This window comes from Anopheles marshallii, chromosome X (genome assembly GCF_943734725.1).
Source record: "Anopheles marshallii chromosome X, idAnoMarsDA_429_01, whole genome shotgun sequence".
Classification (NCBI taxonomy): Eukaryota; Metazoa; Arthropoda; class Insecta; order Diptera; family Culicidae; genus Anopheles; species Anopheles marshallii.
Genome location: NC_071325.1, coordinates 15,034,214 through 15,061,437, shown reverse-complemented (window position 1 = coordinate 15,061,437; position 27,224 = coordinate 15,034,214). Strand labels below are relative to the sequence as shown.

At 42.5% G+C, this 27,224-nt stretch overlaps 2 protein-coding genes across 2 annotated transcripts; one reads left to right on the top strand and one right to left on the bottom strand.

Moving 5' to 3' along the window:
* Nucleotides 1–1,953: 1,953 nt before the first annotated feature.
* Nucleotides 1,954–16,963, top strand: LOC128719821 (uncharacterized). Its single transcript, XM_053813462.1, has 7 exons — nt 1,954–2,019; nt 11,008–11,057; nt 11,148–11,502; nt 11,577–12,328; nt 12,559–12,819; nt 12,906–13,175; nt 13,261–16,963. The coding sequence occupies exons 1-7, from the start codon at nt 1,954–1,956 to the stop codon at nt 16,961–16,963; spliced, it is 5,457 nt and encodes a 1,818-aa protein (XP_053669437.1).
* Nucleotides 16,964–20,175: 3,212 nt separating this feature from the next.
* LOC128718482 (coiled-coil-helix-coiled-coil-helix domain-containing protein 2) lies at nt 20,176–21,425 on the bottom strand. Its single transcript, XM_053812107.1, has 3 exons — nt 21,379–21,425; nt 20,490–20,658; nt 20,176–20,418 (listed from the first exon to the last, which is right to left on the bottom strand). Exons 1-3 carry the CDS (start codon nt 21,423–21,425, stop codon nt 20,176–20,178), a joined length of 459 nt encoding a protein of 152 aa, XP_053668082.1.
* Nucleotides 21,426–27,224: the final 5,799 nt, after the last annotated feature.

The following is a 27,224-nucleotide window of genomic DNA, read 5'->3' as shown; positions in this document are numbered from 1 at the left end:
AGGGATGGACACATCGGCGAGTTAGTAATAGGGTTTTTCCTATTTGCAAAAGTTCCATACGACAACAGTGCACGGAAACGGTGTTAACGGTGTAACAAGTGGAAGAAAAAAGTAAAAGAATCCGAAGAAGTAGAACGCCAGTGCAGAGGAAAAGAAAGAAAGTGCTCCACCACAATCAACTATTTATTCCCGCATAACACCAATGCATCATTCGTAAAAGGGAGTTTAACACCAAACAAGGAGCAAAGAAGTATAAACACACACGTATACACGTATTCGAACAGCCCATTCACCCTGTAAGGCCATCCCAGGCGCCAAGTGCAATAAACCTCGGTTGCAAACAAAAGCAGGAAAGAAACGGCAAACAAATCATAAAAAATGGTGACAGTAGCTGGGCCACACACACACGCGTATGATTAGCCCCAGCTGCTGTAATAGTGTTTATGCTGCTTCCTGGTTCGTGTACAGCATATGTGTGTCGTGTATGTGCGACATCCGCCAGGATACGTTACTATGAAGGTGGAAAAAGCTCGCCTCTGGCTGAAGTGAAGACCTTATTGGGTCGTAATAGTAAGGGAAGGACGCCATTTGCTGTCCGAAAAAATGTGGCCAGTGACACCGGTCCCGACTACACCGAGTGTGTTCTGAACTACCCATACAATCTGCAGGCTATGTATTCCGGGATCCTTCAATCAAACAAAATAAGACGGTCCCAACGCCCCAAAACCTCCCGAGCAGTCACAATACGCGACAGAATAATGAGAATGTGAGCGAAAGAAAGAGAGAAAGAAAGCCGAGAAGATGTGGGACGGAAAGAGAAGAGCAAAGTGACAGACCGTTTCAATCAAAACCTACCACCACCCGCTTCGGTGTGTGGTCATTACCGTCCCGCCCCTCCATCGAACCATCCTTTTGTTTTTCGGTGTGGCTCTATGCAAGACGGTTTGTAGCGGTGTGCGTACAACAGGGTAGGAATGATGACTGTGCGACCACACGGTAACAACAACAAAAGACCGCAACTGGAAGAAAGCGTTTTGGCTCTATACCGTCCCCACCGTTTCCACACCCCCACCCTGCCCAAACCGTGCGACATCAACGATGGCAATGTATTTGTGACCGAGTGCACAGGCTTGGTGTGAACGTTGTTGGGGTAATGTGTTCATGTGTTTGTGTCTAATGTGTAACCTATGTGTGAGTGTGTGTGCGTCACCATAAAGAGCCCTTCCACGCAGGGCAAGGTGTATCCCGGCACGGTTCCGTGCTACCATACAACTGCGCCACCATCCTTCTTCGGGGAGTTCCGTGCGATAGTGTGTTTATAGTGTTATTTTTTTGTCAAGCATGACCTATTTTAAACCAAAAAGGGAAAACCCTACCATCACCCCCGTCCTATTACATCGGCGCTGGCGCATCTGTACGTGTGTGAGTGTTTTTGTGTTATGTGCGGAGCAATAGTTCCGAAGGTGCAGCCACCGAAGAGCAGCAGAAGAAGACGTGTACAGCATTCGATTCAGGGCACAAAACCAGTATTTGTTTATTTATATATGTGTATTTTTCGTGTGTGACTTTGCCGTGGTGTGCGTGTGTATGCTGCGACCAAACATCACTGTCAACAGCTGCAACAAGCAGTGAACAAAACATGAAGGAAGAATGAATGCGTTTCTGCATCTGCAAAGAGTGCAACTTTGGCGTGAATGCAACTATCAAACACAGCTGAAGAAAGTCCTTTACAATCAAACCACTCTATGCCGGGGATCGTTGTTTTATTCCGAGTCGTCCTTTTCGTAAAAGAAGAGGCTATGTGGAAGAGGGGTGCAGTTGTGTTTACTGTTAGCGAGTTCGGTCTGCTTCGAAGACAGCGTTAGTAACGGTTGCAATATTTATCTATAAAAATTAATATATACGTGTGTGTGTGTGTATGAGTGTGTGTGCGTTCGATAACCACGCGAGCGCATGGTCCTTATGGCATTGGCCACCAGTCATCAGCATCCCATCAGCAATCAGGGCGGCTCCAATCCGGTAGGTATCTAAAATTAAAAATGTACCGACTACAAATTATGGCATTAGGGGCGGCCCGGTGGCATGATGGTCTTCACACGAACGGACCGGACCAAAATCCCATCCGAGCCAGTCCCCATAGTAGTCATAGTAGCAAGGACTGACCATCCGGCTACGTGGTAAAATAAGTCGATACGGCCAGGCCGTTCTTGTTGAATAAAAAAAAAAAAAAAAAATTGAACAATTCAAGTTGTGGATGTCCTTAACATATTTAACATTCTATACACCAAGAATATTAGGTCGGGTTAATCTGATTCTGATTTGTGGATCTTTGGACTGAATGATAAAGTCTGATCCTCTATTTGGAAGAATCTTAAAGCTTCACAGACGGATGGGGATTGACTTACAATTTTAACAAATCTCCAAAGTTGTGTGAATCCTCAAAAATTAATCTCAATTTATGATTTAGAATTTGGCTATCTCTTTGAATAGAATCAATGATTCTGAATCGCTATTCTAATCATGCATGACATATGACTCTAGCTAGTCGACGAAGTAAGCTTCTCTGGGAGTTTAAGTTAGGGTCGACACAAACTTGGAAGATGTATGAATCTTCATAGTTTAAAGAATCTTCAATGTTTGATCTATCTTCAATAGTTTTGTGCTTCGGGGAGTCAACCCGGATCCTGGCATACGCTGATGGTATCGTTTACGGTCCTCCTACGTACCGGATGCTTACCAAAGGATTGAGCAGGCGGCGGAAAATTTCGGATTGGAGATTAACGAGGTATAAACCAAGTTGATGGTGGAATCAACTGTGGCCCTGCTAACAAATCCTAACTTACGCAGGGGTGACGTACAAATAGGTGAGCATACTTTGGAAGTCGTCCAGAACTTCACATATCTTGGGTCAAAAGTCAACACCTACATTAACATTGATGTTGAGATACGCACTAGGGTGCTGGCTGCTATAGAACCTATATAGTTCCAGTACTCACATACGCCTCTGAGACATGGTCTTTGTCCAAAACTGACGAAACCCTCTTACCCGCGTTCGAGAGGAAGATGCTCAGTAGGATTTTTGGTCCCGTATGTATGGAAGGACAATGGAGGAGCCGCTACAGAGACGAACTCTATCAGCTGTACGGCGAACTTACTGTCCTACAGCGGATTAGACTCGCCAGGCTCCGGTGCGTTGGCCACGTCATAAGAATGACACCGGACCACACGGGGTTCGTTCACACGGACAGAGAAAGCGTGGTAGGCCCAAATTGAGATAGAGGGATGACGTTGATGCGTAAATTGGTTGACGACAGCGCTCGACCCTGAGCGGTTTAGAGGACTTCTGCAGTAGGCCAAGACTGCGAAGCGGTTGTAGCGCCGGATAAGTAAGTACGTAAGTTTTGTGCTTAACGAATCTTTTGATGAAAACCATTCATATGAATCTTTAGTGAGCAGTCGTTCAAATCAGGAATCGATTCTCATTCAAGAGATTCATAAATGCTCAGAAGAGTGGCGGATCATGTCCTCCCGAAGGCTTTGAGCGGAATGTAACTGAGACCCATTTTTGGCAACTGACGAGGGGTGGAGATTCATAAGGAAGAATGCTTAGAGAAACCATGAATCTGAAATCAGATTTACTTATTACAAATCTTCAAAGATTTACAATCATGATTTTCAATAGTATTCGATTGCGAAGACCTGCCGTTAAATCGATTAGAATTGATTTTGTGAGTGTTTTACTATCATTCATAAATTTATCGTTTTTTTTGAAGATATATCTGATACAGTATCTGATGATTTATAAATCTTTTGAGAGTCGTTTGGTGATTTATATGACTCCTCACTAAAGAATCTTGCTTTGAGTGTTTTCGAAAAGTTGATCATGCATAACATCAGCACGAATTTAACACAAAACCAGTAAAACATCACAGCTTTTCGAAACACATAGTTCCAATGTTAAGAGTGAGCTGCATAGAAAGAGGGGATATCAAATGTTAACATCAGGCCCATTGTGCGTGTCTCATTTAACGCATACAGAGGCGGAAAGATGACATCGTCGAGAGACATTCCCCGGGGCATTTGTCCGAGGATTCACGTTTGTTTGGGCCGTGTTGTACCGAATCCTGGTATGGATCATTGTAACCTTGATGATCTCATATGATCCTTGGTGGGTGCATATTAAGGCATACTGACATTAACTGGATTCAACTACGTACGTGGAGGCAGAGCACATACAAGAAAAATCGGTTGACTTTTTTATTCATTCTTTCTTTCGTTGTCCATTGTCAATCCGGTTTCTAGTGTTGAGTGTACAGTCACTTTGAGGTTCGAGCAGAACCAAACAAATCCATCAGCATTATACAGCTTGGTTTTAATTCAACGCTTTATATTTGCTTGATTACTTGACAGAAAGCGTCATAAGTTTAAAGCTTTATCGTTGAACATATCGTACATTTCATAGTCGAGAGTCGTCTGCTTCGCTCAATCGACTGAAGTTATCTGTTTTGCAATCATCAGTACAGTCCTGGAAATGTCCCTGGCATAGTTTAGACCAAATTTTGATGCAAAACCAAGGCGAATTATTCGGTCCTGGTTTATCAACTATCAAGAGACAAATAAAAAAAAATGACGGGATTCCAAAAGACCGATGGAGTTGAAGATTTATCAAAAACGTATTAACCATGAAACGCTCCTTTAGGTAGTGTGAGGTAGTCAGAGCAGCAAAGAAACCCCGATGTTGCCTTCAAAAGGTTTAAGTAAGTAGGCCAAGTTCCGAAGCGGAAAAAAATCGATCGATGATCGATCGTTGGCTGTCTGGATGAGGTTGGCTGTAAACGGATACAGGGCAAATGATGAGGACGGGCAAAGTATCGTCCCGCAAGCTACAAGTAAAATGATAACTTTAAAATGGTCTTTAAAAGCGAATGCAATAAAGAAAAAAAAACGGCAGAGAAACAGGTTTGCAACGCTCCCTATACATATATATCCTTTCGCGCAAGTTTGCTCGATCTGGTTATGGTAGTTTTTCCTGTTTGTCTGTATTCCAGGTCGCTGCACATATATCTGTCTTTCACGCAGCCTAGACCAGTTGAAACTTTCATTTACCGGCTGCCCGAATGGTGCATCTTTTCATCGCCACAAAGGAGGACGCGTAACGTACCTCTAGCGTACATTTAGGTATTATAATGCGCCATACCTGAGGGTAATGAAGATGAAGATTGACATTTATAAAAAAAATGTCACTGCTAGTTATGTTACTTGATGGTTTGTTTTTGCTGCTTTCACAAGTAACGCATGTTCAATAGGTGCTGAATGTTGAATGAAAATGCTAAAAGGTTTAAGACAGTGATCTAAAACGGTAGGGGTAGATATTAATAATATGTTTGCCAACGGGTTTCAATATAATCTTCTACAAATGTTGAACAGCATTAGATCACGAAGAAGAGCTAAATTTAATTAAATTTAAATCTCAAAGAGAAAAGGGCTAAAATATAATAGCTTATTGATTTTCGGATTATTGGCACAATTCTAACCCGGTCATGGGGAACATGCAGGAGTCCAAATGTTAAAGTTTCAAGAATTATCGTAAATCGTTCCGTACAACAAAAATCCTCAACATTCTCCTTTTCTGCATTATCATTTGTGGATAATTTGATCAAATATGAACGCGAAAAGATCAAATATACCTTTTTACCGAAAAGTCCTTAAGAATAAAAAAAAACTTACTAAATATTACGCCTGATTCTGGGCGTTTTTAATGGAAAATTGTGTAATAGTCCAACTAGCATTACAGGGTCTGGCGATAGATAAGAAGTGGCGTGCCCAACATATTGATTCGCGCAAGCGAATAAGATAAAACGGTGAGATTGATAGTGAAACACGAAACCCTTTACGGAATCCCAAGAACCGGATATGGAATCGCTTGCACAATTTAGTGAATCCCAATTCGACCAGGCTGTTTACGCACTTGCGGTATGAAGAGTTGACATATTTTTATTTTATTTATTTACTCCATAATGACGGCATTTGCCGTATTATCTACATATTGTTGAGTTTTTACAAATTTTTCAAATTTTTTAAAGCATTTACTCCTTGCGAACTGCCTTATCCCGGGCATACTCGGTTGTATTGGTTGTTGGTGTATGGGGATTGTTGGTTGTGTGTCGTTTTGGGTTTTGTACTATTGTTGTTGTTCGTTATGTCTATCCTATTGTTTTATGTGATGGTCTATGTCCGATGCTGTTGTTGTAGTTATTGTTGTGGTTGTGGAGCTATTGCTTGTGGTGTGGCTGATGTGCTATAGTGTAGGTCTTCGCTGGAGGGACTACTGTGATGGGAATCAAAGGAGTAGACCGTTGTCCCTGGCGAAGCGAAAGATAAGCCTCATGAACTCCATGTTTCTGCAAGCCAAAACATCTCGCATCGGTGTATCCGGGATTCTACCGCTGGATTCGACTGCTCCTATCAAGGAGGGTCTGGCGGTTTCGAATTCCACGCAGTACCATAAAAGATGGTCCATATCATGGACCCCATAGCCACACACTTTTGTCTCTGCCAGATTGATACGCTGTAGATGTGCATCCAATGCGAAATGATTCGACATGAGTCGGGACATCATCCAAGAACCAAGGCCGCAGGGACACTTGTGGAGAGCCCGAGAAAAGGAATCGCCCGAGTTCATCCGCCTCCCACAGGCTCTGCCAACGAGACAGGAAAAGTTGCTGTGGAATGCGTAAGAACTCGTGGAAAGCGACGGAACGGTCGTAAAAAACGCCTTTTCTGAAGCCTGTTTTGGCCAGTGAATCTGCCGTCTCATTGCCGGGAATTCCACAGTGAGAAGCGACCCAGATTAGCGATATTTTGAACGCCTTGTTAAACATTGAGCCGAGCAATTTAACAATTTTACTACAAAATAGTCTTGGCCTTTAACAGCCCTTGGAGTTTTCAGTGCTTCAATAGCACTAAGGCTATCTGTAAATATGAAGTACTGATCCGGGGGACTCGCTGCTATTAACAATAGTGCGTAAAATTGCAGCAAGCTCAACCATGAATACGGAACATTGCTGCCTGAATTTGAAGAAGTCTTCGGTGGTCTCACTAAAAACACCGAATCCAGTGCCCTCCTCCAAGGATGGTCCATCAGTGTAATACTGGTTTATTTTGTCAATATGGCCGTACTTGTTCACAAAGATGCCCAGTATGACCATCGAGCGAAGATCTTGACGGATGATCATGATCTCTTCACGCAACGAGGAGTCAAGAGTTGACATATTATATACTAAATTCTACCAAACTTTATACAAATTCTGTGCAAAATAGGATGTAAAAATTATGTTAAATATGGTTAATTTTTTGAGTTTTTTATCTAACTTAATCGTCAAAATGTAAGAATTCATTTTATATCTCAACTCTTGAATCCACATGTACGTAAGCAACCTTGCTGAATTAGTATTCACTAAATTGTGCACGCGATTCCATATCCAGTTTTTGCGATACCGTGAAGGGTGTTGTGTTTTACCTGTCAACCTCACCGTTTATCTTATTCGCTTGCGCGATTCAATAAAATTGGCACGCCACTTCCTATCTATCGCCAGACCCTGTAACAGTGAAGTACTAAAGCGCAATAAATATTTCAGATCGACAAATTCAGTAACTATGCAAATCTCACTGATAGTAGTCCAACTTGCATTATGCCGGCATGTGGCACATTGTGCGATCGTATTATTTTGTGTAGTTATCATCTGTTGCGAGAAACCCTGCAACAAAAATCATATTGCCCTCTACAATTAATGCTACAATTGCAGCACGGTAGACGAAGAATGCACATTCACAGGCGGTGTATGAAAATCGGTTAAACCTAACCCCGTTGGTCTCGCCAACTAGGAAGCATCGCTGAAGGACCATCGTATTGCTCGAGTCGCATGCCGACTAAAATTAGAATTTGTCTTCCGTAAGGCCAAGCATCAGCGTGGTGGTGATGTGTGATGTGTTATTTTTCCCCGCTGTTTATTAAGGGCGGGCTCTCATCCGGTGGACACGAATTCATAAAGATGTTCGCAAAACAGCATGGTGTGGAGTGAGTCTCAAACCAGATCTGTTGTCCATTCGTGTCATCGTGCTTGCACGTTATATATTTCCTTCTAGATCGAAAAGCAGAGGTGCTATTCTTTGGCTGTGTTAAGCAAAAAAAAGTGTATTATGCAGACATCTACGTGGGTCCAAGGGAAAAGTAACTGTAACTGCGTAATAATTTCGCCGTAAGATGTACGCACTGTCTTGATGTTCGTTGGTATCAGGTGGGTAGTAAAATTTGTGATAATATAACTATTCATTTATGATCCTTCGAATATCATAATGAATGAACCTGTGATGCGTAAAAAGGGTATTTATGCCTGAAGGGTGAAAAAGTATGCATTTTACGTTGGACTCTGGCGTAAATATTTAGTGTCTGTTGTAAATGTGTGTGTTCCCCCCCCCCCCCCCCCTCTTCGCTTTTAGTGCATCTATCTGTGTGGATGTGCGTGTGTGTAGTGACAATGCAGCTAACAATGCAGGTTTGCTTATTAGTAGAGGCTAAGATTTACTGCACTTGGAGCGTTGATCTGCACACGATCTCAACATATGGAGAAAGAACCGGCGAACGTTTTGTCGTGCTTGGTCGTGTGCAAACCGAAGATTCACTTTCAATCGCAGCCCGAAACAATATTTCGATTAATGTCGATACGCTGACATGATGAACAAATGCTGGTGAAGGACAGTGTTGGTGCTCAATGAACAAAAAAAAATGGAAAGCAATAAAATTTAAAAAGCAATTCTCCTACCTCTAACGTGCCGTTCGCTTTTTCGTCACTCACCGGTGAAGCCCTGTCTGGCGCTCAAATTGCATACACACATCACATGTAATTGATTGCTGTTTTCCGCTTCTTTTTTTGTTTGATTTTCATCAAGAATTCTTTGACTTTTATTTGATTTTCGGCAACTTTGGATGGGGTTATTTGGCCCGAACATTAAAAGTAAAAGTAAACGTTGGTCCATTTAGCTGTCGCCAGGTGTCATCTAATGTTCCACGTGAAATTGAAGCACACAACAACCAATAGCAATAAACGGATGAAACTTTATTTCAACAACAAAAGACATACATTCGCAACATATGGCCCTCACGCAGGACGCATTACGCGGTGAATAATATACAGAGCGTGTGTAACGTTTTCCCCGTTGATGCAACACATATTCGTGAGCCTCGCTTTCCGTTTCTTTCCGATGGCCTTCACGGTGTACGCGTGTTCCGAAAGTCACTCTGCTGCATCGGCGCGGCCACTCGGTTTTATGCGTAGGAGTTGAAGTTGTGTGTTTTGCGCCCGTACGTCCTCTGTTGGTGGTGCGTGTAATGTCGCTAGCGTGTTAGTCTTTTTCTCTCAGGCTGGTGTGCTGTCTGGCGTTTGAAATCTGTCCATGAGGTACATGAGATGGTTTAATTGTTTTGTTATGAGGATATATATAAGCGTAAAATACCAAATACGTCGACATGTTTCTTACAATTCCTGAAATTCCTGCATCATTCACGCGTAACATACAATCGCGGCTAAAACTTTAACCGCTTACGAGTTAGCAGTGCTTTGCCAATTTGCCGCAACATGATTATTACCGTCTTTCTCCATGTGTAAGTTACATCGTTTCTTGTTGAAATTTGGCGTTCAAAAGCAGTACTGCATTTTACACATTTAGGTACCATTTTGCCTTCGACTCAATTCGAAACTCAAACAATTCTGTAGTCGAATACGGTGCCTCCGGTCTACTCCGCATGCCATCCGATGGATTGGACATCTCCAGTACCTTTTCGAGAATTTGACTACTAAGATGCGGTGTCATATCTGAGTCCAGAGAATTTGGATTCCGAATCGAAGCTAGAGTAGAATTTGGAACCAACATTTGGGAGGTCGACATTTGGGGTTGAAGTATAAAGCACCTAAGTCAATAACCGATAAAAGTTAAGCTGTCGTCGACTCCGATATGTACCGGAGACGGATTTATCTACATTAACTCAGGTAAAAAGAGGATTTTACCCATCACCAGTCAGCAGTTGGGAAAATCAGTTCGTGGAAATGATGTGAAGATGCAAATGTAATGTAATGTAATGTCGTAATGTAATGTAATGGATTGTATAGAGGACGATGTTGAATCATGTTTGTTAGGTCTATGTACAACTTGTTTTCTAAAATCGAGAATACATCTTGTACACGAAGAAATGCGGTATTTCAAGTGTTGCGGGAATTTAATACAGATGTTGTTGAATGAATCGTTGGATTGAATAAATGAATCTGAATTTCTATTCCAAAGCTTCATAAATTCGCAAAGATTCATAAAGCATTCGAGATTTATGACCTTTAAGGAGCTTGTCCTTCTACCGTCCGTTGTCTCCGATGGCTTCACGAATCTTTTTTGAGTCGATTCAATGACTTTGCTCTTAACTCTCAAATGACTCCTCTCAATAGTTTCATTAAGTACAAAACTAGATATTTCCTTATCAGAAATCCGTGGGGTGCATCCGCTAGCAACTAAATTGTTGATGTGTTGCATTCCGGTTTGAAATACGCTTGTGTTTTCGCTTGTTGATAATGCATTCGCTTCTTCGAGCATCGTAACGCAGATAAATAAACAGTCGTTATGGGTTGCAATTTTATAAAAAAGACATCGTGATGCATCGATAGCAAATTACATGGAAGCATCTAACAATGGCAACGTTGCAAATTTATAAATACCAATGTTAGAAATGTTTAACGAAACAAACGTACCGTATACATTCTAGGTTCAGGCTTGCAATTGTTACGAAGTATGAGTAGGAATGCCTTTTTTTTATTAAACAAGTACGGCCAGGCCGTTTTGCATACAACTAAAGAGGTAGCATTAGAAATGCATTTATGTCAGATGGTTGTAATAATAATTAATATAATTTAAAATTGATTCTTTTTTTCATTTCATGATGGCACGGTCGACTACTACAATAAGCAAAATATAAATTCACCAGACGACGATGGAAAATCTAAAATAAACGAAAGGTAAGTAACTGTTAATGCTAAAATGGTTATGAGTTTTAAAATTATCAGCTCCAATAAAATCTTATTCATTTGCTTTTATTTACATATCAGCCGTAGCGAATGCCAGAAATTCCGAACCAGTCAAGGGATTGTAGCCTTGATGCTTGGGTCAAACGAGCATCTTCGTGCCTCGTGCGAGGATCATGTTAGAGTGACTAACACCATCGCTTCCTGTGTTTCTGCCAGCGTCAGTGATTCCAGCACGGTGGATAGCATTTTAAATGACGAATCAGCGAATAGATATGCTGCCGGTGCAGTGGAAACCGGCGAGAGTAAGGCTGAGGGCAAAACAGCCAGTAGACCGGCATCTTCATGCAGTAGCGGCAGCAGTTCTTCCTCGTCCGATATTCAACAGCACTTGCAGTCGATGTTTTGCTTACTACGACCGGAGGAAACGCTCAAGATGGTACGTACAGTGTTGGGTGCAAGAGGTTCGTGCCGTTTAGAAGTGCGTATTAAATATGTTCATTCAAAAAACAGGCTGTAAAACTGGAATCTTTACGGACGGGTCGGACGAGGTATTTGGTCGTGGTATCGCGCACGGTTACAAGCAAACGCCATAACAACGGCACGTTATACCTAACCGGGAACGGAAACACGAGCGGTACCTCGAATGGTACCATCTCACCATGGCCATTATCAGCGACGCCGGTAACCATCACCGCCTCCACCACGTCTCAACACGTTGGTCGAACCTGCTTGGCGCTATCCGGTACGACGGTGACTATGGCCCACATGCGCCACGATAGCTGCACCAGCGAGACATTTGCCGGCATCGATACATTTGTGTCCAGTTTGGACAACTGTGTCCTTAATGTTGGTTCCATCAGCGGCGGTCGATTGCCCGACGGACACGTACCGTGTAGGAGTGATCAATGTGATAGTAAAACTAATAATAGGTTAATTAATAGCACCGTAACCGCTGAGATGGTACCATCAATCAGCAGTACCGACTGTGTCGGCGAACCTTCAACTACACCCGGTTCGGACGAACTGACGCACAGCGATAAGGCAGACTGCTCACACGAATCCGCAAGCGCCTTCAGTCATGGAGAATTGCAACATCAACAGTACCAGAACCAGCATTCGAACAGCAACAGTGCCATCTCCGTGGATGGAGGGAAAAAGATTGAAGAATCCTGTCTCCTCGGCATTGATTGCAACGAACGTACGACCGTAGGATTGGTGCTGAAAGTACTTGCGGACACATCCATACGGTTAGATGGTGATGGGTACGTATATCACGTTATTACTTACTGCATGCTAGCTGTAAACACTCAAACGTCTGTTTATAACTAATTAATTGTGAGAGGCGAAAAGAATTAAAGATGACTCCAACATCTTTGTAGCAAGCAATGTATAAACATCTATTCTTATAATTCCTTTTTTGCTCCCCTGTTTTCCTTTCTCCTGGTATATTTATTTTGAATTAATAAATATAATATATTTTTTCATTATGCAGAGGGTTTAGCGTCAGCTCCTGCGGCAAGCAGCACATATTTAAGCCGGTTTCGGTACAGGCAATGTGGTCCGCACTGCAGACGCTGCACAAGGCATCGTTCAAGGCACGGGAGCACAACTTTTTTGCCGGTGGACCATCGCACGACTGGGTGTCGTATTATGAAGCGCACATTGATTCAGATCGTTCCTGTCTAAACGAATGGAATGCTATGGACTCGCTCGAAAGCCGACGGCCACCGTCACCGGGCTCCATTCGTAGCAAGTATGTGTTGCGGTAGATGGGTTTGACGAAAATTGTTACTTGGTACAACTCATTTTGTTATACACATCTTACTACATTTATTTTAGACCAACCGAGCGGGAGGAAACGGAAAGTGTAATACGTTCCAAGCTAAAGGAGGTGATGATGTCGGTGGATCTGGACGACGTGACGTCGAAGTTTATTCGCGGTCGGTTGGAAGAATTACTGGATATGGATCTTGGCGAGTACAAACCTTTTATCGATGCCGAAATGCTCGTTATCCTCGGTCAGATGGATGCACCGACGGAGATTTTCGATCACGTGTATCTCGGTTCGGAGTGGAACGCAAGCAACCTGGAAGAGCTGCAACGCAACGGGTAGGTGCAACATAATTAATGCCATACAAATTTCGATACTAACCGGCTTAAATTCTGGATTCCTTCCCAAAAAATAATCACACAGCGTCCATCACATACTGAACGTAACACGCGAAATAGACAATTTCTTTCCCGGGTTGTTTCATTACTGCAACGTCCGTGTGTACGACGACGAGAAAACGGATCTACTGCGACACTGGGACAACACATTCAAGTTCATCTCACGCGCCAAAATGGAGGGATCGAAGGTACTAGTGCACTGCAAAATGGGTATCAGTCGATCGGCCTCGGTCGTGATTGCGTACGCGATGAAAGCAAACGGTTGGAACTTTGAGCACGCGTTGCGTCACGTTAAGGAGAAGCGCAGTTGCATCAAACCGAACAAAAACTTTCTGATGCAGCTTGAAACGTACCAGGGAATGCTGGACGCGATGAAGAACAAGGAGAAACTACAGCGCAGCAAGAGCGAAACGAACCTGAAGCTGGCCGGTGCAAAGGAGGGTCGTTCGTTACCGGGTAGTGAACCGACACCGCTGATACAGGCACTCAACGGTGCTGGTGGAGTTCAAACCGGTAAAAAGCAACCCTCTAATGGCGTCCTGCTAGCGTCTGCGGTAGGAAAGATTAGCCACACTACGGAAGTCGTCGATTCCGATCTTTCTAGTGCCGGAGGTGTTGAGAAAGCAACATTGGAAGGAATTGGAAGGATTGGAAGTGATGAAGGAGACGCTGGTCTAGATCGGGGACGGGCACGCACACGTCATACGAAACAACTACTTGCTCATCAGCATAGCACGAAACAGCAGGATCTACTGGAAGCCACCACACAACAATCGCAACCAGAGCTGCTAATGTTGACTCCTGAAAATCCATGCATCCGCTCGAAGCACAGTAAAATTATGACAAATCTCTTCCTTCCGGCGACAACGAACAAAACGTTCGCCCCTTGCGAAGGCAGAATTTGTACGCGCGGTTCCGGTGCATTAAAGCGCCACAAAAGTCTCTCACCCGACTCGTTAAGTTCTCGCTGGTCTGACAACTATGATTTTGAGGCATCGTCCCTAGCGTACGCGGAAAAGTCATTTCCAGCAACTGTCAGGGCGTCACGTACACGCACCATGCTTGAACTGGTAGATAATCAAGCGGAATCGTATGTCGTGGCCGGTCCCGCCGGTTCTGGACGTCGGAAGCAGCAAAGCTACTCCCTGGAACATCTGCACGGTGGTGCACTTGAAATGCGCTCACCCTGCACAGAAACGAAAACGATCCGTATGCCATGTGGCAATGGACAGAACTACAGCGTCTCACCGAACCAGATAGTGCACCTCCAGGACAAGCTGCCGGCGAACGATGTACGCAAAACGGTTTCTTCCAGCCTGGCGACGACCGATACGGCTTCTTCTTCGTCCGCGACAACAACGCGAACAGCAAGCTTCCTTCGGAAGCTGTTCCCTAACAGCATCGGAACCAGTGAGCAGGGTTCCGGTGACACAGCCCAGCCACTTACTGCAACAGTGCCATCCTCTATACCGTCGTCTTCATCCGCATTGGGGTCTTCATCCGCATCCTCGGTGAAAACGATCGTCAACGAACTAGAATGTAACAGTAGCAGTAGCAATATACCGATTGCACCACCCCCGCTGCTGACAGATCCTGGTACAATATTGTCCACAGTTGTGCCGATACCGATTGCATCCGTGGCGGCTGAAGCAGCGGCAGTGGCGGTTGCCTCTGCCATTCGTGAAGCGACACGAAAGGATGTACCCGAGCAGAAGGAAGTGAACGCACCTTCTACCGTGTCGTTTGACGCTGGAGGCGATAATTGTACGAACAATCCCGAGCAGTGGGACCCCGGAGAGGCCGGCAATAAAAGCGAACTTATTTGTTGGACGTCTTCTACGCAAATCATTCAACAGTGCCCGGCGGGTGGATTTACGGATCCAAATCCCATCGACGGTGCGAGCAGTGTAGAGCAGCTGTGCGAAGTTGCATCTGAAACGGAGGCTGGAAACTACTGCTGCCCCAGCAAGACACCGCGTGAGGGTGTAATGCGCCAATGTTCCTGGAGTAGTTGTGATTCGAGCTGCACCGGAACGGATGAATCGCGAACAGGTTCATCCTACATCGGGAGTATTAGCCAACGGCGTCTGACCACAGCGGGCCAACCCGGTCCAGCGGTAAACAGTGGTAGTGTAGCGTCAATCGAAGAAAAGGAAGATATACCGTGGCATCCCGGTACGGTGAAACGCACGAAGAAACGCATCGAACAACGCAATACGAATGCGGTCGGTGGGCCGATAAAATGGAACGCACCTTTGCCAGCGCCATCGTTAGCAACCACTCCGTTGATGGTAGTCGAAAAAAGTTCTGCAATTGAAGAGGTTGCATCAACTGTTCACACAACTGATCAACAGCAATCGCAAAAACATACGCAAGATGAGACGGGACACGGGGACGGCTATCAGCAGGCCGCCCGTGAACGTCAGGGAATGGTTTCGTCAAGTTACGCCCGGCTGTCGGCCTCGGCCCCGGATTCGTATAATCTTTATGCGGAACCAGCCAATCGGGCTGTTGAGTCGAGCGGCATGACGAGTGTAATTTCCGAGCCATTCCCCGCCAAACGTCAAGTCAAGCTGAAAAATCAGCACTCGTTTGCCGGTACTGGTGACGGTCTGTCGCGTACAGGTGAGCCCTCAACATCCTACTGTTTGCGAGTGAGCTTTCGGGGCGGTACCGTCGGTTCCGGCGATCGCTATCAGCCCACCCAAGAGCAGGCCGACGGAGCTGAGGAAGATACGTTCAACGCTGGCAAGGTGCGAAATCTGAAGATGAGCTTTGAAGCGAAATCGAACGACCGTCGACAAGGACCGAAGAAGGTACGATCGCTTCCATCCTCTCCTGTTGCTGTGCACGTATCGATGGGTAGTCAAACGAAGCGAGCGTCTGTGCAACCGGCGTCCACCGTTAGCTCGTCCGCAACGTCCTCAGCAATGTCACCTTCATCATTACTATCTTCGCTGCCCGGGGCAGTGTCGGGACCGGTAGCATCGAACAAAACCATACACCCGAGCATCACACCACCCGAGGATGTTACGGTGCGTGATCTGGTCGATCGATACGAGGTGCAAGGTCCTCGCACACGTACAACCGGCAGCAATTCACTTTCCCGTACCCAGCGACCACGATCGGTATTCGAACCGCTCAAACAGAGCGGTGCCGGCAAACCGTTCACACCACCCGCTAGCTTACTGTCTCACTCCACCACGCAGTGGCGTCTCGACGACTCCATGCGGCCACCGGTGCCTCCACTGGTACGTGGATTAGTGATACCGCAACACAGCGGGAGTGGTACAAGCACCGTATCCTATAATAATAACAGCAACAGCAACACGGGCACGAATTGCAGCAATTACCACGCGCAATCGGGTCGCGTATCCTCCGGCACCGTTAGTGTTGGTAATGCCAGCAAGAATAATGCTAGAAACAATAACACGCGAATAATGCTTCAGTCGGGCGGATCGGGCGAAGGTGTCGTTGCTATAGGTACGGTGGGAGGAAAAAGACCGCAGCAACATGGTCGGACACATCCGCTGGCTAAAATAAGCCCAAGCGCCCGGCATCACCACCATCACCTGCATGTGCAACACCATCATCATCTGGTGCATCATCAGTATAACATTGGACAGTTGCAGCAACATCGCCACATCGGCACGGCACCGGGCCCGGGTGTATCCGGTACAACAGGCCCATCCGCCACTGTCGCCGCCAATGCTTACAACACGATGTGATCCCCCATCGTGCGTAATTCACGCTTTGACCAACAGTTGAAACAATTGATGTCCCGCATCCACAGATACATCCAGTACAGACAAAATTCGTAAAGCCATCATAGTTGCTTCTAGGTGATGGTACGATGTTGGTGTCCCATTTGCTTTTTGTTTTTTTTTGTTTCTTTTTTGTAATTTTGTTATTTGAGGAAAATGGTCCAAATTATGTTCTAGCGAGCACAACTTTTGCAAAATTTGTTGCGCAGCACTCCTTACAGTGATGAAGTTTATGCTCTAGCACAAACAGTTAGCATATATTTTTAAAACTTTTTTTTTCTCGATTGTGATGATGTTCTTTTTTTTATACATATATACTTATTATTTCGATGTGTATAGAAAACAGCTCTGTTTGTTATTGGACATTTTTTTGTATGTCATATATTCCACGGTTAGTAAATTCGTTAAGTGAACAAAGTCAATGGTGCAATAATGAAATGATGTAAAATCAACAAAACCAGCTTTTTTTTTCTTCGGGATCCAACAGTAAATCCGTTCTCGTTCATCTACCTCCCATCGGGGGCCTTTATTGCAAACAAACGAACAAAGCAAACAAATCTTATTCGTTAAGTCAACTGTTTCCTTTTGTTTTGAGCATGCATTTCAATATATTCTATTTGTTTGTGTCCCGTTTTGTTGCTATACTTTGCTCCAAAAGTTTCTACGCGACCGTTTTTTACAAAATTGAGATTTTCTGTCTCGGAAAATTGTTTACAAAAATCTATTTTATAGATAGAAATGACTTTTCGATTATAAATTACAAACACCGTGCAAAATGTTTGATAACAATCGGAAAACTTCAAAACATCAAACAGTTTATTCTTCGCTCCCTACTTCTATAATTAGTGCATTAGTGCAATGAAAATTCTTTTTCCCGCTTATTTTAACAACCTAGTCAAACAATCCAGAAACTGATCCTGTTCGCATTTTTAATTTTTAAACATTTTTTACCATTCCAATTTAATTATCACGCTTTTGCTATCTGTTATCCCTAATGTTCAGGCACTGGTGAAACATTTCCTTCGATTTCGGCTGATGTGATTGGTTTATAGTATCATATGTCTGTAATATGGTGAATTTCGGGTTGATCTGTTCTGATATGGACAACTTAGCAAAACATAAGTTTAGGAGCGATTTTATCTTTGTAACTAATTTTTACCCAGCGAAGCGTTTGCAAACTGCGGTAATAACTCACTCACAGTGATCTAAATATTTCATGAGTTATTCCACTCGTGAGCGAGCGACCGAGTAGAATTAAATCCCAATCCGTGAATGATTTTTATTGTTAGGAGTGAGTTATTAGTCACAACGAGTTATAAACTCATTAATGATTTCGCAATCCCAAAAGAGTGAATGAAATGAACTAACTCTCTCGTACGATTTCATTCATTCGTTCATTCTTATTCCGCATGGCCATCACAAAACTGATTGAAGGCGATTCTATCCGTTTAAACTGTTCTGGACATGATGGTCAAATGAAGGCATGTGAGCTGTTATGAGGGCAAAGTAATTTGATTGCCTCATAGCCTCACCATCGTCAGCTTTTATCCAGCGATCTTTTAATTCAATGCCCAATGCACTGCATGCTCTTTTTAATGTACCTTTGATCTCTTGCTTTATATACATATCCCATTTCTTTATATTACAATGCTTCGTACTGTAATGATCTCGCTACCGATGGGAATCACAGCAAAATTACAAAACAATAGATATGAAGCAAATGCGCTCGCATGATGTGTGGGGTAGGCGTCATATTGAGGATGCTCTTAAGGGACAACAATACGCGGGGTTGGATTATTTTTTTCAAAATAATTTTTGCTTGTTAAAAGTTGTAGGAACATACTTAGAAACAGAACTGCATTTCCAACGATCCCCCCCCCATCCCCCAGCCTCTCCTGCCGGCTTCCCATTAATGTTAGTCTTATTTTAACGATACATGTTAAACGAATGTGCGTGTGTTTTTGGTGTGCGTATTGTGTGCATATATGCTCGTGCATGTATATAAGCTAGGTAGATGGAAAAAAGTGAACAACTAGAAAGGAAGGATAACCAACACACGTGACGTGCAAAGATTCAGCAAGAATAGAAAAAAAACGACAGAACTATACAATAAGACCATCCGCTGTGTACAGTTAGTTACTCATTTCAATTTCATCGAAAAAAATTGATACGCTAAACGTTAAAATAAATGCAGAAAAATTTATGCCCCCCAAGATTGGTGTATGATTTCCTTCCGACGCTTATATCATGAGTATCATGCTTAACAAATCTTTTGACCTTCAGCATTTTGTACAATCTTCAGTGAAGAATGAATGATATATTTTAAAATATTCATTAGTCATAAAGATTAACCTAAACGTTAACTCAAGAATAACGAATATCTAAATATTCTTAATCTTGGAATATTAAAGAATCTTCGTAATACAGACTTAAATTCATTAATTCTTTTTTAGATTCATAGAGATGTTTGAATTATAATCAGTTTCATTTAATAATATCACTCCCATTCGCTCCGGAAGGTATGTGAGGGATTCAGTTCCCGGAGCATAATTTTCTCCCGTTCTCATAACATTCATACTGACATTCATAAACACAATTTGTATGGTCTGATTGTGTGTAAAAGGGTTTGAGAAAAATGCGTAATCTTTCCTAGACACATTTATTGATGGTGCGTTGAGCGGATAGGGATTCCCCCGATTAAGCGAAGAAAATTACGAACATGATGCTACTTGCACTTGTACACTTGCTACTTGTATTGAAACAAATGCTATATACACTTTTCAATTTGCGTTAGTGAAACTTTTAACGCACTAGCTTTATTTGGACTATTACTGGTACACCATGTGACCGAACTAGAGTCACAACCCGCTGAAAACATTGCATACATAGAAATAATAAACTAAATGTATGAATATGTCGTTCCTGTACATTATCGACCTTTTCAAGATGGGATCAAGTCATACGTGAAAAAAAACAAATCAACTATTACTTAGCCAATGGAAATACCCTTTCTTTTCAGCGAACAAACCAATATCAGACGCAATATAAATAGTTCAGTTATGGTGTTTGTGTGATTAAAAAAATACTAAATTATACACTTTTGTAACGAATGTACAACGTGTTTTCTAGATATTTTTGTTTTTCGACTGATTGTTAAACATTGCTGGGTTAGGCAATTACATATGATGCTGCACTTTGCACTGACGCAACGCCTCGTTGAATCCTTCACAAAGCGTCAAGTCGGATTGGTTTTGGGCGCAGGATAAAAATTGTTTCATCTCCCAAGCGCACGGACCCGTCTCACCAGCCTGGTGTGCTGGTGCGGGTGCGTACTGTTGTGGGGCAGCCGCAACCGGTGCAGCTTCTTTTGAATCGGAACCACTAAACATTCCCGTCAGCGCATGACCCACGGTATGACCCTGCAAAATATCAAACAAAAAGGTTTCATAGAGCTCGAAGTATTGATATTGGGTCATGCATAAACACGTACCACAGCTGAACCGATGGCAACACCACCCGCTGTTGCCGCCATTTGCGCCATCAGACCCGGACCCTGGGATGGAGCAGCCATAGGTGGGGCGACGGCCGCTGGGGCTGCATGCTGCACGACTGGTTGTTTAGGGGCCGGAGCTGGAGCTGGTGCTGCTGCCATAGGCGCTCTGAAAGAAATGTATTTTTGTAAAGAGAAAACAGTAGATTTAGCATAGCATGTCTGTGCAAACTGTAGTAATGAAGGGAATCGATCCAGTTCCAAAGGTCAAATCTAAGACAACAACAAAACGTAAAAAAAATATGTGTGTCATTAATCATCCAATGTTCTAGAAGACACACCAAAAACTTCGAGATGTTTCGTCATGCTTTTCTTTTCCTTTATCGAATGATGCTAATCTTAAGAACAACACATAAATTTGGTGTTCTTTTTCGAACAGGTATTTCATCGTATTATGAAATGTGGTGCAATAAACACACTTGTGACGAAATTATTAGAACTTGTACTACGTAAAATAAAACCGTTCATCATCGCTAGATGATCGTTGTGATTTTCAGCACATGCTAATGTGTACAAAAATACTGACGCAACACAGCCATCACGCAACAATATCACGCCACCTTTCGTATCTTGTCTCAACAAATAAAACTCTTCTCCAACACCTTGTGGGACATTCATTGTTGATTGAAGATGTATAATAATTCATGAAAGATTTTCTAGCGTTTCATTCGTACACCAATTAGGCAGAACATCTGTATCACGATATTATGTAACAATGCCTTTTCCAGATGTTTACCGCGCCGATCCGAGTAGGCTCAAAAGCAAATTGGAAAACATTGGGTGAACTAACCTAACCTCAACTTAGCAACACAAAAAGAAGAATCTTTACCTGCGAGCTGCTGGTGGTGGCGATGCTGTACGTCCTCGTCGTGGCATTTTGATTATTCCTTTTAGTTTTTAGTTAGGCGATAATTTTTGATTGCAGCTGTTGAATTAAAACACGCACGATGAAAATCGGGCAAAGTTTTTCGTAGCGAGCACTTTACGTTCCACTTGCTTTAGAAGGTATTGACTTGAAATTTGCAATTACACACGGTGTTATGACGGCAGGCATTAAGAATAGGAATGAAGAGGTTGCCCAATACACACTTTAAACCGGGTGTACATTTGACACAACAGGGTACATGCAGTTATTCTTTATCAATGCGGATACTTTCACTAAACAATACTTTATGTTCTTCAAATAATGAATGAAAATCGCCTAATTTTTCCACCTTTTAATGCATGGAGTTGATTGCGTTTTTTTTATTATGTTACTAAAGAGGTAGAACTGTCAAAGCATTTGCCCTGTATCGGTTTTTTAAATGGCTGCCACAAATTGGTTGTAAAAGAATATTGGTGGCACATTCGTTTCAAAGAAAAATAATATTTCAAGACAATTTGACCAAGCAACAAATTTTCAAGACATTGCAATTCACACATTCTCGTGGAATTCGATTGTAGTATGTTGGACAACCCTCCATGTATTTCGTAAATTTAGGCTATAATCATTGATGACGAGGCAATACGGTTACCAATAAGCGACGCTGGATGGAAAAGATGATACTCACTTGCAATGCTGTTGCTATGAGTTACAAGCGACAAGCGACCCCATGGAAAATGATTTCCTATAGAAGCAAACTACTAACGAGAAAAGCATGGGAATGCAAAGAGTGTTCACAATCATGTTAAATTTAACATAATGTATCGACATTCACGTATGTAAATTACGGTGTAAAGGTGAAAAGTGAAAGAAGAGAGATTTCCACGCTGTTTTGGTATTCCATCCTGCAAGCAACTTCACAATCAATTCTTTGCCAATATGTGTGGCATTCCTAAACAGCTGCCGTTGATTTTTCCGTGGATATATCAGAATCATGTGCATCAGAATGCAGAAATCTCATACTTGCCAGTTAATCAGACAAAAAAAATAATTAAGGCAAGTCTTGGGTAAAGGCTCAGATCGCCTCCGATTGTTCTAAAGCTTTGGTTGACATGGTTTTCAACCTTGTTGCGGCAACACTTGCTGGGTTAGAAATATTAAATTTGGGTTCTTACCTTGTACCGTTAATATTTTAATTTGTAAGAAACCACAAAAACTGTGAAAAAGGTTCTTTTTTCGATCGTCTTTATTGGAGGGCAGTTAGTAGCGCCCCTTATTCATCGATCCATTTATTTTTTACTGTCCGCAATTAAATTTGACTATATCTCCAAGTACATTGGCTTCTTTTTTGAGCTGAGCTTTTTCGTCATGGGACGAAGAGCTCCCTCAGAGGTTTAGTTTGCATCGCTTGGCTTTTGCTGTTCGCGCAGAGCAGCCTTTGCACGTTTTTGGTCTTCCACGTGCATTTTATCTTCTTCAGTATAAAAGGACACTTAAAAATATCCTGAATGATCTGTTTATTTTTTTCCATTTTTGCATCCCCTTAATGTTCGTTTCCTTTCATGTTTTTTTTTTCTCTCTTCTCATTCCAGTTATTCTGCTATGCTTGGCTGGATGTGCTTACCCGTTTGCGCCACACGTCCTTAGTCCGTAGTTAGTTCGGAAAAGAAAACCCGCTGCAAGCTGCACCTATTTACTGTCGATTCCGTCTTTTTTTCATGTAGTGCAAGCCATATCTCATTCCTTTGAATCTGTCCTGCGTTTTTGGGGGTAAGTTGCATTTATTTTAATTCTTCTTCCGCGGGATGCGCGTCTCACTGGAAGAACTTCCATCATTTACCAAGTAATCCTGGACCTGGACAGCTATACCGGAAGATAAGCAAGAGAGTATAACTAGACTCCTCCACTTTAAGTTAGTTTTGGTTAGTCGATAAATTTACTTACATGTCTTATTTTCGTGCAGAGCAGCCTTTGCACGTTTTTGGTCCTCCACAGTGATGAGAACCTGGACAGCTATACCGGAAGATAAGCAAGAGAGTATAACTAGACTCCTCCACTTTAAGTTAGTTTTGGTTAGTCGATAAATTTACTTACATGTCTTATTTTCGTGCAGAGCAGCCTTTGCACGTTTTTGGTCCTCCACAGTGATGAGAACCTGGACAGCTATACCGGAAGATAAGCAAGAGAGTATAACTAGACTCCTCCACTTTAAGTTAGTTTTGGTTAGTCGATAAATTTACTTACATGTCTTATTTTCGTGCAGAGCAGCCTTTGCACGTTTTTGGTCCTCCACAGTGATGAGAACCTGGACAGCTATACCGGAAGATAAGCAAGAGAGTATAACTAGACTCCTCCACTTTAAGTTAGTTTTGGTTAGTCGATAAATTTACTTACATGTCTTATTTTCGTGCAGAGCAGCCTTTGCACGTTTTTGGTCCTCCACAGTGATGAGAACCTGGACAGCTATACCGGAAGATAAGCAAGAGAGTATAACTAGACTCCTCCACTTTAAGTTAGTTTTGGTTAGTCGATAAATGTACTTACATTCTTTAGCTTTATTTTTCAGCAATTCTTTATTTTCTGCACTACCACAGGACTGCTGGACCACAGGACCCTTACCACCCGATTCCATTTTGATGTGGTATTAATTGCTTATGCTTGCTCAAACGGTTGACAGCGAAATGATGCCGGCGAAGCTGAGGATGTTCGCATACTAGTGGTTCAATGAGACTTGGTTGCTAAGTTAAGCGCGAGCCGATGGCTACTTGATCTTAAACAGTTTGCATAAATCTGGTTAGCAATTAAGAAAAAAAGAAAAACGCTCAATTCATATTTATTAGTTGAATTGTTGTCACGGGCGTTATTGATGTTTATTTCAGTTGATTATGTCTGTTAAACATTATTTCAGTATATTTCATAGTTTTGTTGCAACATTCAAGTCTCTTCCTGAAGCAAAATCTAAGAAAGTATGCGTTTATTTGTCATCAGACCTTCGCAGTCCATTGATTCTCCGGTGAAGAACTGCAGGTCCTTGAACCGACCTAGCAGATCCTTCAACACTTTATAGATTTTCGTTTTGAGGACTTTCGAGGTGGGAATTCTAGCTATACGTTCTATCCATTCTAGCTATACGTAGACAACCATCCGAGCTGCCTTGGTGACTGCATGCTACAGCAAGATGATTCAACAGCTCATTTATTCTGTCCTGGAAGAGCAGGGTCTGCTGGTTCCTAAGTTGTTTGTAGTTCCCCACATTCAGACGGGTTTCATGTTGTAGCATGTGGGCGCGCGCAACATTCTTTACGATAGTGCGCGGTGGCCCTCTTTCCGCGTCTGTTGGAACCATTCCGTAAGCAAGTGTTTAATATTTTAGGAAGCAGTAATTGCAAACACATTCTCAAAGCAAAGCAAAAATACAATCTAGAGTAGAAATAAGCTCAACCCGAGCGAGTTCCGAGATAATTGATTATAATTATAATTAAAGTTGAGTAACATGGTAACGAATAATGCAAAACGAAATATCGAAAAAAAGCACAAACATTTATTGTGATGAACTAGGACTAGTCCGTTTTTTTGCGAATAGATAAAAACCAACTGAGTAACTTAATGTTGAATTTCATTTCAGAACTCAATTCCCTGGTAGCTTTTACGTAAAAATTTTATTTCAGTATAAAAGGACACTTAAAAATATCCTGAATGATCTGTTTATTTTTTTCCATTTTTGCATCCCCTTAATGTTCGTTTCCTTTCATGTTTTTTTTTCTCTCTTCTCATTCCAGTTATTCTACTATGCTTGGCTGGATGTGCTTACCCGTTTGCGCCACACGTCCTTAGCCCGTAGTTAGTTCGAAAAAGAAAACTCGCTGCAAGCTGCACCTATTTACTGTCGATTCCGTCTTTTTTTCATGTAGTGCAAGCCATATCTCATTCCTTTGAATCTGTCCTGCGTTTTTGGGGGTAAGTTCCATTTATTTTAATTCTTCTTCCTCGGGATGCGCGTCTCATTGGAAGAACTTCCATCATTTACCAAGTAATAATAAGAATTAAAAACTATTTTCCTACTTATAGGCTACTGCCTACTATTCGCTCGCTGTATTCGCGAATATGGTGTCAGCAGATGAACCCGAGCAAGATCGCCCTCGGTCGCCGGCCGCATTACACACCCCCTACACTGCTGGCGGCTGGAACGAGCTGTTTTCCTCTTCCTGTGGATAAAGCAGAGTCCGGCAGGAGGCAAGTCCAATATTGATAATACCGAAAATGGTTTATGCATATATATACCCTTGCCGTAATTTGACCTGATTGCCAAATGATCTCTACTTCATCAAGGATACGATGCTTGATCATACATTCTAAGGGAGATAAACAGCTCGGGCGAGCGTACGCGTTGTCACTCTGGTTCAGTTTAGCACCGATGTGCCTCTCGTACGTCAGGAAAAGATAATGTTGGACGTATTTTTCCCCTATTTTCCTCTTTCATTCCTGGGAGTGTTTCTTGAAAACAAAAAGAAAAAAAATTCCACCAATCTTTTACACTGTGTGTGCCCGTTTCAGCGGCTTATAAATGCTTCTCATTGATGCGTATCATCCATATTCGTTCCTTTTCCGATTTCACTGGTCCTTTTTGCTCCGATAGTTAGTGTTGGAGCATAAATTCCATGACTTTTGGGTTTTTTTGTTCGTTTTTGTAAATTCTGGTCGTGTACGTCGGGAGGATGAGGTTTTTGATATATTGCCTGCTAGGGTGATTTGCCCCAAGGGGTGAGGTCATAAGTGTCGGTGTGGCGTTAGAGTTGCTGTATGGTCTGCATTACGTAATAAATGATCTCGCGATAACTGCGTACTGAAGGAGTAGCATCGGAACTAGCTGTAAGATGCCGGAACAAAACGAATATACCACTGCCCAATGCAAATCCTTTATACGTTCCCCAGTATGTTGCCCTAAGTAGTGCTGCCTCCAATGAAGTCAATAATAGTGACGTATTGCAACGGGGTAAAACAGCACAGGATTGATCCTACAAATCACGTCCGTTTCCTTGTTTTACCGCGCTTCAATAAGTGTTTTTATGTAGTAAGAGGTTTTTATGCACGTTTTTGTTGTTCTTTTGTGTTTTTTCCTTGCCAGTCTGCACAATGTATAGATTTTTTCACCCGTTTTTTGTGTATATTGTTGGATCGTTTTCACACCCTTCGTTGTTTTTTTTGCGTTCCTCAATCTTATGAGTTATGATGAGATATTCCCACCGATCGAAAGGGAAAGATGTAAATGGAGGATTTTGACATTAAATTTGAGGTTGCATTCGAGAATCCGAAAGTGAAACCGACGCGCATGGTGCAGTGTATGGTTGTTGTTTAAAATTATGGCAAAATATACAGAGATAAAAGAGATAATCGTAATAATAATAATAAATTTAATAATAATATTAAAAATAGTTACAGCGCAATCGCAATTGTGTGTTTTAAACATCAGCTGCCAACACAAATAATGCACAGCTTGTTTTTTTTTTTTACTGGAGCGTTTATCAGACGTTTGAATTTTTCATGGTAAAACATAGCAAAAGAGCAAATCCAACTGCTGTTGAGGTCCGTGCAGTAGTTACTATATCCTACTAAAATGAGCTAACCGTCCCTACAACGATAGCGATAAGAGAGAAATCTATTGTGAGACGATACAGTGGCATCAAATATTGTTTTATATTGATTCCAAACAGAAGCTGATATAAAACTCTCTCCTCCATAATGTGCGTGCGGATATGTCCAAAAGTCACCTTTAAACATCTCTGCCGTAGCATTTATCAATAAGACTTAGCAAA

What these genes read in the sequence shown, in the direction of transcription:
- LOC128718482 (XM_053812107.1), bottom strand. Translation starts at nt 21,425, where the DNA reads ATGCCACGACGAGGACGTACAGCATCGCCACCACCAGCAGCTCGCAG. An exon ending in CCACCACCAGCAGCTCGCAG is followed by an intron (nt 20,659 to 21,378) that starts GTAAAGATTCTT and finishes CATTTCTTTCAG; the next exon opens with AGCGCCTATGGCAGCAGCAC. An exon ending in TTGCCATCGGTTCAGCTGTG is followed by an intron (nt 20,419 to 20,489) that starts GTACGTGTTTAT and finishes GATATTTTGCAG; the next exon opens with GGTCATACCGTGGGTCATGC.
- LOC128719821 (XM_053813462.1), top strand. Translation starts at nt 1,954, where the DNA reads ATGGTCCTTATGGCATTGGCCACCAGTCATCAGCATCCCATCAGCAAT. An exon ending in ATACGGTTAGATGGTGATGG is followed by an intron (nt 12,329 to 12,558) that starts GTACGTATATCA and finishes TTCATTATGCAG; the next exon opens with AGGGTTTAGCGTCAGCTCCT. An exon ending in CCGGGCTCCATTCGTAGCAA is followed by an intron (nt 12,820 to 12,905) that starts GTATGTGTTGCG and finishes CATTTATTTTAG; the next exon opens with ACCAACCGAGCGGGAGGAAA.